Source organism: Gadus morhua, chromosome 4, assembly GCF_902167405.1.
Source record: "Gadus morhua chromosome 4, gadMor3.0, whole genome shotgun sequence".
In the NCBI taxonomy this organism is placed as follows: domain Eukaryota; kingdom Metazoa; phylum Chordata; class Actinopteri; order Gadiformes; family Gadidae; genus Gadus; species Gadus morhua.
The window spans coordinates 34,792,566-34,806,663 of NC_044051.1; the positions used below are offsets into that span (position 1 = coordinate 34,792,566).

The following is a 14,098-nucleotide window of genomic DNA, read 5'->3' on the forward strand; positions in this document are numbered from 1 at the left end:
CTTCATTTTTGACTTTCATAAAAAAGAGTTTGTTTAATTAAAGCGTAAAAATAAACACAATAGATCTAATGCCTGTAGAAAACTCGAGTGAAACAAATTGAAATTGTCAGCCTGACATGTGTTCGCCCTCTGCCTAGTTCCAGAGGTCAAATCTGAAATGAATCCAGGTCTGAAAATAAACTTCATGTTTTATAGAAACACTGGAAAAAGTTACATGCTTTACATAAAATATACAATACCTGCATTTAAGAGTTGATCTGCCCACATTTATGCATTTCAAAACAAACTGATTGGAGCGGTTGAATGTAATAGGTATGATCTATTTTTGTTACCGATGTTCTTGTTGAGAGTGGGAATGAGTGAACGGCGGCCTACCAATTAGGATGAGAGTTATTGTAGTGTCTTCAGTAATTCCACCGCCGACCTCATAGCCTATGTGGCATATGTATGTCCCTTCGTCTAAGACGGTTAGATTCAAAAAGGTTACAGTTTTATCCACATGGTTCAAGTAGGTGTCAGGTCGACTGGGCCCAGTGAGGTTCTTCTTATTATGATATCCAATTATAAAATCAGTCAAACCTGGGCCTCCTTGAAAGTAAATAAACTTCATGTTCTCCCTAGTTGACTTGCATGGAAATAAGGCCGGCCCTCCGACCTCTCCATAAAGAGTAAGGCCAGCACAACCTGAAAGAGAAAGGTTGCAACTTATATAGAGAGAATGTCAAGTCTGAAACTAATGATCCAAACTGTATCTCTCCATAGCCTCCACATCACATTACTGCAACACGCAGACAGAACACCACACCCAAGTAACCACGTGTTACCAAAGAACTAGCTCTAGTATGTGTATATTTTGCTGCTCATTTGGCAACGCTTGCTGGAGTCAGAGTTGTTTATATATATTGTCTTGCTTGTTAGTTTTTGCCATGAAAACCGACACTGCCTGCGACTATAAAATTGTTTCTACCAAAGGGAAAGTTCATTTTAGAAAATCCACGCAGACTTTGAGATGGACCTTGGCCAACCTTTGTATGGGTATGACCGGTATGCTATGTTATGTTGTGTCATCTTTGGTATGAAGGTATGAAAGATTTCCTGATGTCTTTTACCTGCACCTCTATAAATCTGGATGCGTCTGCAATAATGCAGAATGAGGAACTACAGGCTGAAGGGTGTGGTAAATGTTGCCCTCGGACAATGCATTAGTTGTGTCCACATCAAACCTATCGGTATGGTTGCATACAAAGTCGATAAGGCTATTAATATTTGGGGTAATCTTAACAGAATTTGCAAAGATTCTGGCAATTCTGATTCAATTATGATATTAGGTTATTAGAGGAACAGCCGAAATTATTACAGTTAGAACTCTTATAACTGAAATATTTTCTCACCTTTGACAAAGAAGAGAAATCCCAGCAATAAAAATAGCATCTCCATCTGGGAACAACATATACATTACAAAAGTTAAACTTAATTCTAAAACATGCAATCACATGTCTTCAGGTAAATCAAATTTCAAAAACAGGTTTTGAAAAACATTTGGCCATATAGCTTCTACATTGCCATTCTGCTCGTCATTTGATGTTCCCCATAGTCTAGGGTTAATGTTTTGATGGTTATGGTAACCCACACACACACTTTGTGTGGTTGTGTGCGCAGACGTGAGATTCAATTATCAATGAGGATGTTTTTTCCTCGCCTCTTTTACGTTGCTGAGCGCTTCCCGCTCCATCATGTATTATGCCGGAGCTCCCTGGACTCCGAGCAGAAAAGGTTCCTGACACCATTTGCGTTATTTTTCATTCTCCAATCAGATGAATTGAGGAGGCCAGAAGGCCTGAGCCGGACCCCCACGGCCCCCTTGTGTTCCATCATGGTGCTCGCATGGGGCACTATGCCTACCTAGCCTAGCTAAAGGTTGGCGACAAACTCTAACCTGAAACTCCCTGTGTGTAAAGCAGAAAGTGTGAACTGTATGAAATGAGGATCTTACACTTAACACCTGAATATAAAGCAAAGAAATGGTGAAATAAACCCACCCAGGAGAGGATGTATCACGACAAAGTATTCTTCGACTTACCGTTTCGATGAGTCCGGACATGAATGATGAAACACTTCCTGAAACAGTTCTTTATGTTCTTTGCTGAAGAGAAGGTTGCTGGCTTTCCTTCTCATGTGGGTGGTGGCTTCTTCTCATGTGGGCTGGGTGACAGAGTACTACCAAGTCTTGTCATTGTTGCATCCTCAGCCGTGCGTGCGTGCGTGCGTGCATGTGTGTGAGAGAGATAGAGATAGAGATCTACGTTAAAAAGATGATATCTCAAATTATCATTTGAATATCCACCTATTTTAACTTCCACATCACAGGAGTATATTGGGTTATTGTTCAGCAAAAGATCCAACTCCAAACTATAGGCTTCATGTTCAGGAAATAGTTTTTTTTTTTCCCTTCACCTCACTAATTATAAATGTATCAATATTGGTGAAATCATCTTCAGAAGAAAAAAAGTACTTTGATACATCATTAACCAAATAATTATAATCAATTACAATTTTGTTGCGAGAACTCTAGCTGCTGCTATGGATACTGACTGCCAGCTTGACGGATAGACGTGCCTGTGTTTACCTGTTCATGTGTTTTCACCTGTCATAAGCTATTTGTTTTATATGCACTTGTTTTTGCTTAGTTTTTGTTTTTGCTTAGACTTGAGAATACAATTCTTATTGTTAAAAAACATGTTTTTTTAAAAAAAAATTGGTCGTCCGTCTCATCATGCCTTTCATGGGTCATTCTTGATCCCATAAGTCGGCAAATGTGATCTCAACACATTGATGGCTCGAAGAGCAGTAGGTGGTCTGTACATTGTGTCAGCACACAGCACATTTGTATGCTAGATGATGGTAGCAAGTTGACCCTACCACCGACACCTAGGTGTCTTCACTGGGCTCCTACGAAACTGGACAGCAGCTGGTGGCATATAAAACAGGTTTACTGCAGGGTCGGAATCGGGCCTATTGCCACAGCAGGCGTTTCACCCTGGCAACAAAATCGGCCTGGCTCCATTATGTAAATAACAATGACGTGTTCAGCACGATGCAAAACCTGTGCAAACTTATTTTGTTCGTGGGCAGATGCACATGGTGGTTACGTGGTGATCGCAGAGGTTAATACCCCGACATTTAGGCACCCAAAGAGTGAAGGGGCCATTGAGCCCATTTCGGGCTGAGAGTTTTAGGAAGAAAGGGGGCGTGCTATCACCGTGGTTACGACCCACGGCAACCTGTCCGTTTTTTTTCCCCGCCCCTCAAAGAATCAGAAATTCCAGAATCTAAATCGATAAGCATAATCAGAATCTGAATCAGAATTGTTAAAATCCAAACGATGGCCAACCCTAGTGACGGCTGGTTCAACCTGTGTGGCTTCATTGCACCACAGGCATGCAGCCTCACCCACATCCCAGTATCCAATCAGTAAGAGGAGGGAGGCTGCTTTACATGAGGCTGGTGAGATCAACCACACACACTCACCTGGATGTCTATGGTGAATGAAGGACATATTGAGATTTTTTATTTAAAGAGAGTAAAGATTAAACATTGTTTCTTGCTTCTTTTATTTCCTTTTTGTAAATCAGGATATAAGCATTTGTTAAATGACAAAAATGTCAATATAAAAGGAGCAAGAAGTGGCCAATGAGTGTCCAGGTGGGGGTTTCTACCCCTCATTTGCTTATCATTGAAAACATTGACATAATTTGATTTTCCCACTTCGGTTTTAAATCAGGTTATACAAGCTTATCATACTGATATCAGAGCCCTTAACTTTGAAAATGTTGTAATGATGTACTCTATGCATAATATTGTAAATTGTAATTATATCAATATGACAAAATACATTTGCTTTGAAAATAAATCATAAATATGTGAAACCTGCTAGGCTAACCCTATGGAAGATCTTACGTTACAAAAGTGTATCCAAATGATTCAACATGCAATTACACATTTGGTCAAGTAGCTAAATCTATTGTACCAAATTTCAAACAAACATTTCAAACACATTTTGCAATGAGCTTCAACATCACCAAACTGCTCACCATTAACTGTGCTCCATAGTCCATGTCCATGTTAAGGTTTTGATAGTTATGTTAATGCACACGTTACCATGAACACACGCAAGTGTGTGAGTGCGAGCATTGCGTGTGGACAGGATGCCTGCTCCTGTAGTCGTAGAGACCCGTAGATAACTACCCAATGACAGCACATTAGGGCGTAATGTGCTGTGATTGGGTAGTAATCGTCACCTCAACGCGTCCTTCTGGTTGAATGCGCTGAGCTGTGAGCGCTGAAAGTGACTGGGCTGTTCTGCTCCCCTCCTCCATTGACACTTTTGGCCCACGCCGAGTCAAACCATGCCACACTGAATTAAAACTGAATTCGCCGCAGCTTTTTAACCGCGTGACAAAGCACAACAAAGCCCATTAGAAACTCAGCTTTTTGGTCACGCACCAGCAAACAACGCTTCGACCGACACACCAACTCCGTTATTAAACATCACCATATTACGTTATAGTGGTTGTTTTAAACCAAATACTATATCCGGTCTAATCAGCATGCCTCGCGTCAAAAGTTGCCGCCGGCCACTAGTACTATCCTCCCAGCACAAACTGACGAAGAGGTTAATGGAGACTCCGCTGTTGTGTATGTGTTGGAGGAAATGTCTGCAGGGGACTGAGCTCATGATCCCCCAATGCTTAAAGGGGACATATTATGAAAACAACACTTTTCCTGGGATTCAGGGTGTTGTTTTGTGTCTCTGGTGCTCCCACACGCATACACATTTCGAAAAACGTCTGCAGGTACATGATATTTTGAGTGAGGTATGCATGAACTAACGCCAAAGCTTTCCGGCTGCTCCGGCGGGGGGTACTCCGGGAGCTGAACTGCCACCGAAGCTGGCAGGTCCGTTGAGGGGGATCTCGGCGGCAGTCCGGCTGCTTTCCCCCAATTCTTCTCAACCATGTCCGAGGTAACCCGAAATATGAGCCTTTACTTTTAGCCATAAAACTCCGTAATGAGCTTCTACATCACCGTTCTGCTCACCATCAGATGTTCTCAATAGTCTGGTGTTTTCATATACATTGTGTGTGTACATGCACAGGGGTGTGGCTACAGGGGGTTAGTCTCCTCAATCTTTTTTCACATCGAGGATGTCACATGATGTTACTGGCTGTGTGACACTCCTCTGTCTACATCCTCTCGCAAACAATACGTGGCTTGGCAACAGCGGGGGGGAAGGGGGGCACGTACCACCCTGAGAGTTGACTTTATTGAAACACACCTCTCTCTCTCTCTCTCTCTCTCTCTCTCTCTCTCTCTCTCTCTCTCTCTCTCTCTCTCTCTCTCTCTCTCTCTCTCTCTCTCTCTCTCTTTCTCTCTCTCTCTCTCCATGGTTTCAATTTCACCCGATGGAGTAGGTTTAGCCGAGTATACCTTAATTACTCGTGTACTGATGTCCCCCACACACAGCAGTGGAGAACACACACACACACACACACACACACACACACACACACACACACACACACACACACACACACACACAAACACATGCATATACACATTCACATACACACATACACACTCACACAGCAGTACAGCGGAGAACTATTTAGAAGTACCATTGGAACGGATCTATTTCAGCGTGTGTACTAGAAATGACACTCACACACATACCCACACATCTTACCGAAGTCATGGATGAAGAAAAATGTGAGAAAATGAACCCCTTCAACGACCACTTCAAGGACAGGATATATGTGTGCGTGTGTGTGCATGCAGCCTAAATGCACACTTTTTGAGACAGCATGCACTTAAATGAACGCGTATGCATTCTCACTGATGCAATTATCGAAAAAAACATAGAAAAATGATATTGACATGGTACAAATGTGTGGTGGCAAAGCATATAAGGGACACAGTATATACACATGCAAACAAATAAACAGGCATACACACATACACACACTCACTCTCTCTCTCTCTCTCTCTCTCTCTCTCTCTCTCTCTCTCTCTCTCTCTCTCTCTCTCTCTCTCTCTCTCTCTCTCTCTCTCTCTCTCTCTCTTCTAGCAGCCCCGTAGCTCCCGCAATCCTAATTCTTTGGCGACGCTACTGCTTGGCCATGGTGAAGGCTATGAATAGTTATTAATTCTGCTCCAAACCTTTTTACATTCCAAAAACACAGCAACATAATAAAGTATTTGTTCCGCTCACACGGGCCACTGGAAGAACAAACCAGCCTTGAGGATGTATTTTTCTTTGGACTCAAGTATCATCTTATGACAGCTCTCACTTGAAAACTCATGAAGCTGAAAGTGGGAACTATATGAAATGCAAGTCCACGGCTGAATAAAATGGTTGCATAAATCCAACCAGGAGCAAATGTATGAAGGCCAATTATTCTTGGACGTACCGGTTTGATGTACCCTTCAGTCTGGGAAGTGTTTGAATGGGAACACTCTTCCTTATTCTTCACTATAGACGGGGATCGGAGGCCCTGTGTTGTATAGCCACCCTACCTTCCTCAGTGTCATCTAAAGGTTAACCTTTGTGCTTGGGGTAAACCGCTCACAAGGTTGGAGGCATCCCCTTATGCATTCTTTTACTTGGGTCATGTCTTCAAACATTATCTGATTTGATTAATTACATCTGCATTGTGGGGAGGGGGTGAATCTGTTTAAATAGCTCTGTATAACTGTATTCTGGATCATTCTGCTAGAGAGGAGTCTAGTGTAAGCATTCATTAAAATAGGTTAATTGTCTAGAACTATTTGGTGCTTTTTTGCATTTTTAAGTTTAGAAGAAGAATTCTCATCCGTCCTCGAGACGTAATATCCCTTAAAGAAATTGCCACGGAAGGGGGTATTACCGAGGCCTTGTCATGTTGCATCCTGAGCTCATCTCAAATAAAGGAAGTGTGCCTGGGTTAGTCCCTAAGACTGAAGATCATGAGGAAGTGGATAGGAGGCTGTGGTCGCTGGGAATCCTGACGCTTCACTCCAGCGTGTGAACTATTATACACTGTGTCAGACTTCCAAAATGGGCTCATCGTCAGCATCGAGTAGCCAAGGGATGAGGTTCCATCATAGATGTATAAATTGTACGGAGCTATTTAGTTTGTAAATGTAAAACAGTAGATCGTGGTTTATAAGTCACATCACGTTTCTTACCAACAATGAAAAATAGCGTCCTCTGTGATAATATCTGTTTCGAGTTGATTGCTGTTGCCTCATTTCAGACCAATCAGGGCATCTCTTCCCTGCAATGGGTTCAAAGGTTTGAGTCGTATTGGCAGAAGAACAAAGCCCTGCAGCAGGCATCTGCCAGGGTGTTGAAGTGTGCTTCCGGTCAGGTTAGAGTGGTTGGGACTGTTTGAATCAGTGGAGTCTCCCCTTTCATGATGTATAGTTTGTCTAGATTTTTTTTAGGAACAAATACAGATGAAGGTAAAGCAGCAGTGCTCAGCGATTTGCAAGGTAAAAGTGGTGCTTGGTCAGAGAGCTGCTCTCGCGTGGCCTCTACTTTTTCTGGTTTGTACCCTACCCTGCGGCCGAAGCTTCCGATTGGCTGGTGCACGTGACATCATGACCAAGAGGCAAGAGCAGACGTGTAATTTAAAGCTACAATGTTGTGAATAGGTCTAGGTCATGCTGCAACCGCCACTGCCACGCCATGACAAGGACAAATGTATATATTATACTTTTGGTGTGGTTGCACAATTTGGACCCACCAGTTCCGGCGCCTCTGATCCCAAACCGTTTAAAAGATCACGGGTTGAAAGGGAGGGAAAGACATGTAGCATAGGATCGCAGTTCGTGTTTGAAACGTTGGTTCTTACAAGGCGTTCTGTTATGTGTCTTCGTTTTAGCGCACAAGCGCTAAGAGCCAACAGCCGGCAGGATGGCTTCTATTTTGAGGACCATCTTGTCCTATAATGACGGAAGGAGCTACTTCAGATAGACATGGTTAAGATAACGTACGTCACAAAAGTGGATGAATTTACTTGTTCAGATACTGTATATTGATATTAATATTGTTAAGGCACTAAGTTACATAGTAAAGGTTTAATTACTTACATTTTATTAGAATATTTTCTAAGGAACTGAATGGTAAATGTAATTTCTGCCGATAGGGGCCCCTCAATCAAGACAATCACAATACACCAAGTTTGTCGACCTCTTGAAGTAGTGTTGGAACATGGGAGTTTTGTTTCTTATCACCCCCATATCCGGGGAAAATTACTCATGTAGAAATTGATTCAAGGACGAGTTAATGTAGGCTATCAAAGTTTTATTGACGTTATGTTTATTCACTGAAAAAATGTTCCCTGCCCTAAGGCAAGGCAAGGCAACTGTATTTATGTAGCACTTCTCATACACAAGGCAGACTCAAAGTGCTTCACACATAAACATTGTCATACAATAAAATAAAATAATAGATACGTAAAAGAAAACATAAGAAATGAGTAAAATAGAAAGTTAAAAAGGCATTTTAGTATTAAAATAAAAAAAAGGCAAAGTTAAAAAAGCTTTTTAGAAAGTGCAATGTATTTAAGATTTAGCAGAAAGCTAAAGCAAACGTAAAAGTCTTCAGTCTTATTTTAAAGGTGTTCAGAGTTGGGGCAAGTCTTAAATCCTCAGGGAGTTTATTCCAGATATTTGTTGCATAGCAACTAAATCCTGCTTTCCCATTTTTCGTGTTTACTCTGGGGATAATTAACAGATAGGTCTCAGAGGATCTTAGTGGTCTAGAAGGCTTATGTAATGGAAGCATGTCAGTTAAATATTTTGGGCCTAAACCATGAGACCCCAACGAGGTGGCTTTACTGGGTTTACAGAGTTTGGAGTGCAAATATACCACACAATAAAAAAACAGCTATAAACTGGGCATTAACCATGGTCAACATTCCCAACTAATCAATTACAAAACTATTTACAGGCTAACCATACCTTTTTAAATAACAAAAAAAACAAAAACATAGCCCATTGACTTATAGGCACACACTGTTATGTGTACAGTAAAGTTATAAAATTACAACAACGTTCAACATGCATATTTTATTAATTATTAGTATGTGTGAATCTCACAGTCACCTCGCATCCATTCAGTCCATAGACGGCCCATATTGACCCAGATGAGCTGGATGGAGCTCATTACATAAACCTGCCTGTAGTTTGCGGTTTGGTTACGGTGTGGTTTCCTGGCTATTTTTGTAAATAGGCAAGTCTTACAGAGTACTAAATATGGGCGCAGGGAACAACAACATACAGACCAGATCAAGCAAAAGGTACAGAAACAAGTTTCTTTATGTTGTTAGCCCCATAGCATATTTGCCTCAGTCATATTTTAAGGTTCATCTTGTAATAAGTGTCAATAATCCCCACGATCCTAGAAGCTAGATTGCGGTCAAGCAAGGAGAGCAGGAATAAGAGCGTCACTCGCTGGTTCTTTCTTTCTTGATATAAATATTAATTCTAAACAGCATTTTACACAGTAGCCTATAATAGGAAATGCTCAAAGGTAAATCAACGCCATTAAACACTGACTGTAGCTTTTTATGAGAGAAGCCACCGAAACAGCGCCAGGGAAGACTGTTCTTTTAACATTGAAAAATAAAGCTGAAAATGATTTATTGGAAATTGTTAAATTCAGGGGCAAGAAATCCAGATGCGTTATTTCAATGCAGTGTCGTTAGCCCCACAGAAGATTGAGAAGGCTAGATAGCTCCACTTGATCAGTTTGTCCCAGGACAACAAAACAATCAAAAACAGCAAGCTAAATAAATTTCAGCCACGTGTGTGTTGCAGCAGACATCCATGTGTCTGATCTTTGTTGGAATATTGACAAATGATCCGGTGAGTGCAGCGACCTCATTGCTCTTGTTGAGAGCAACATGGAGTGGTCTGTAGTCCCATCAACGGGTTCCAGGTGTTGGACATTCAGAGGCGGCCGAGTAGATGTGCAGATGGCAACAATGTAGAGGCCACTCTGGGTGACTACCTACATGTTTCCATCTCCAATTCCTCAGCGACTGTAAAACAAACAAAAACAAATGCAATTCACACGCAAAGCCATAGTACTTTTTAAAGTTGTTAGTTTATTTCCAAATTTGGATCTTGTTTGTTTCAGCTCGCCATTGTATTAGAGATGTTCTTCAGTTACGGTACGACTCGGGAGGATGAATGAGGTATGATAGTAAAACTATTTATTAAAGAAGGCAATCAAATCATTCGATGAAAATATGCAATCCAGAGTCAGTTCAAGAAGCCACTGTGTGTGTCATTCATCCATCTGAATGGGTTTTTTCTCTGGTTACTAGGAAAACTATAGTTGATCCGTCATACATCATACACCCTCACCTGTGATGTAAATAAAGGATTGTTTTGAAACGGCTTATAAAGAGTGGCGAAGTCACGCCCCTTCCAGTAGAGCCCATGGGACCTATGAGATCGAAAAATATGAATGGTTTCAATGGAGAGAAAGTAATTGTTTTCTGGTCCAAGTCTTTAATATGCCCAGGATTACACATGTTGTTTGTGGATTTAAATGATAAATAACATAAATAATGATAAACAACACGTGTAATCCAGGGCATATAAAGGGACCAGAAAATAATGACTTTCTCTCCATTAAAACCCATTCATATTTTTCGATCTCATAGGTCCCATGGGCTCTACTGGAAGGGGCGTGACTTCGCAACTCTATTGGCAATTTCAACTTAATGCGTAGAGTGGCCTATTTAGGGGGCCTGTGTCCACATAGCTGTTTTTCTGGCTGAACTGTGCTGGCATGGTTCTGGTAAACACTGCCATGAAGCGTTTGTGACCTGAAAAAGACGCTTTCGACAGATGGATTTAAAACACATTATAGAGGAAGTATATTAACTCAGGCCTGGCCCCTATTAGCATTAGCAATGATCTTATTTATGTATGGATGGTCCATTTGGGTCGTGGGTGGGTTCTGTGCCAGCTACCAATAGATCCACTCGGCCCTCGGCCTGGGTTGAGTGGCTAGAGTTTGTTGTGAGCTGATGTGAGCTAGCGCTACATGGTTTGTGGTGGGCTTTTTTCCTGATGGATAGCAAGATAAATGCTAATTAGAATTGAGAAAATTTATTTGAACAATAGTTCAATAGCCCAGAGTCTCACCAAGTGGTTGAGGCAGGAAAATCTCGCCTTATATCGCCAATATAATGTGGAATATTAAACAAAGTTTCGCCTGGTCACCTCCGCTATGTGCTCTTTAATGAAAATTTAAAACAGAAAAATATTACATTTTGGCAACAGTGTAATGATATTTCAACAATATGTACCTTTTGTCTACAGTTTATAATCATCTTTTTAAGCATTTCACTTTTTTCTTGGTAACCACAGTGACTCACCTGCGACTTCTTCGGTTGCTGGTACTGGATCGGCTTGTGGGACTGATTGGGGTCGTTGCTGGTTACAAACTGAGGAGAAACAACGGAACGAACAAAAGCCTATGTTAAACAGAGGCCCAGGGATGAACTGAACATCGCCAACAGACGACTTTTTAAGCTAAAGGGATTCAGCCAGTTTGTGTAGCTTAACACCAGTCTGATGCTGTACAGTTGGGGGTGCTCTAGTCTATATATCACATACTGTAGGCCTACATATGCTGAATCATAAAAAAAGACCACTTGGAATTTGGCTTTGAAGCACCACTGCAGAATGAGGTAATTTAAAGTAAATGCAAGTCACAAATGATCTTCCATAGCTCATATACGAATATGGGGGGCATTTGGCCAAAAGAATACTCACATATGCGTCTCCTCAGAAAATCATTCCCGAGGATTAACATAGAAAGTGGATGGCTCGGACCTGGATCAGGAATAAAGGCTAGGTCAACATTGGGGACACTAGTATTCTAGTTTGTGAAACCTGTCGTGGTCAAATATTCTAAGTCTATCCATTGAACAGCCATGCCGTCCCTCCATTGTAGTTATTCTATATTTGCTATGTTTTCATCAGTATGTTTATATATATATTGTAGCGGGCCTGTGGGTGTGGGGTTTTCACGCCACCAAGCTGAATAGATAAAATGACACAACACAGAGAGCAGTTCCAATGCAGAAAGGTTTATTTACCTAGTAAACCAAACCAGGGTGGGAAAACCTAGGATACAGTCCAACACTTTCCACCTATCTCTTTCCCATTGGCCGCACCACGCTTCGAGGCAATCACAATCTGCCTGTCCTTTGCTAGCCCTAGCCTTCCTCGCCTCCCGTGTCTCTTTACTCGCCCTCTTAAGCCCAAGCACCCCTGCTTAACGATCCCCAGGCTTGCCTCGTTAACGGGAGGAAGTCCATGTAAGGCTTTGGGGTGGAGCCAGCAGGTTGCTAGACCTACCACTCCCCTCACTCCTCCCTGCAGTCTGCCACAATATACATACGATATAGATATAGGATATATCTATAAATTGAATGAGACCTAGAGCTAGTGAGAGTAAAAAGAGAGAAAACAGTGATTGAATGGATACTTACGCCACTTCACCAGAGCTGCCAATAGAGCAACAATGAATAATAATATGCCAATAATTATTCCGATAATCATCCAAACACCTGCAAGGAGAGGAAATGGAAATAAACATAAAAGGTACCATCATGGCATCAGCATGCTAACACACACAATGTTAATAATTTGTCTCAACCTGAGGGGTTTGAATCAGCACACACAGATGGATAATTTCGCTGGTTCCTAACCGACTGTCCCAACTGACCGTCCCAATTGGCAAATTAAAATGGATCAATAAAATCAAGCGGAGGTTGGCGTTCATAGTCAGGTAGAAGAAGGCTACTATAATCAAGACTTCTCAATTTAGCACCGAAGGGGACAGGAGAATACCCAATGAGAATGTTAAGTCAAGCCTATGATTTGGCTCTCATTTTGTATTATACTGAGAGTTTGGATGTTTGAGGTGAACAGGCTAGGGTTCGGCCTAACAGAGAAAAAGAAACTGCCTGTTTAAGTAACCTTGGAAAAGCTAGACATTGCGTACACAATGCCTACACTACTAAGAAACAAATTCACAAAACCTATCCGATCCGATCATATCCTATTTTTTGCAGTCTGACACGTGTGTGTGTGGATTTGTTATCCAATTCTACATTTCAAAATACAAATTGAGAGCAAACTTACAACTTCCCAAATACTATTCTACAAATTAAAGCCTTTGCAACAAAATGACCTTCATACGACCCTTCAGCGGTGACATACCTGGTACTGGTTTATAGAGTGGATTTTCCATGGGCAGGCTGGTGTTGCTGGTCCTCACACGGGTCTTCAGCCTGCAGAAGAACTTCTCAGGGGTATCAGAACTGCTGATATTCTTCAGCGCGTCACCCTCGGTCCACTCTCCGTCGTCTTTCTTCCATTCGTAGGAGACCGGTCCCAGATCTGTGGTGTCCGCGGTACACTTCAAAGTACAACTGACGTCACACAGCGGCTGGGTCTCTATACTGGGCGTCGGAGGGGGCCCTGGTCGGGTGAAAAGAACACAAGAACAGAGATGAGGTCTTCCATCTGCTGTGTATCTAGACCCCCCAGACCATTTTAAAAACAAAATATTTTTTTAACAACTTTCACGGCTCACTACAACATTTCCCGCTAGCAGCATTTGTGCCCCCAACTTTTCATTTAAATTCAAAAAAGAAAATGTTTTGCGTAGGTGATCATTTTCTTGCCAGTGCTTAAATATGTCTGTCTGTCTGCAGTCTAGAACCCTGTCATTTTTATATATTAGCCTATATGCGAACCGATGGTAAAGGTTAGGTTAACTTTCGCCTGAATATCCCGGCACTGCCAATTCAATCCTGCCGTACGATATGGGCCGATTTGTTTTATTACCCTAATGCCTAAGGCTATTAGTTTTACCAATTTCTTTAGGCTACTTCATGTTTCCTTAAAGTGTTAGTCAGGCGAAAATCTAACCCAGGGTCTATTTCCGTGTGAAAACAGGTAAAATAAGCCGTTGAGAATTTTTTTTTAGACAAATGGCTAATAGTGCTTTGGCTAGGGGCGTTGC

At 41.7% G+C, this 14,098-nt stretch overlaps 1 protein-coding gene across 1 annotated transcript in view; it reads right to left on the reverse strand.

Moving 5' to 3' along the window:
• Positions 1–14,098, reverse strand: part of LOC115542259 (uncharacterized) — a 578,272-nt gene that overhangs the window by 21,017 nt on the left and 543,157 nt on the right. Inside the window, exon 33 of the mRNA XM_030354447.1 lies at positions 13,291–13,551. Coding sequence (XP_030210307.1) covers positions 13,291–13,551 — 261 coding nt within the window. The remainder of the gene's footprint in view (positions 1–13,290; positions 13,552–14,098) is intronic.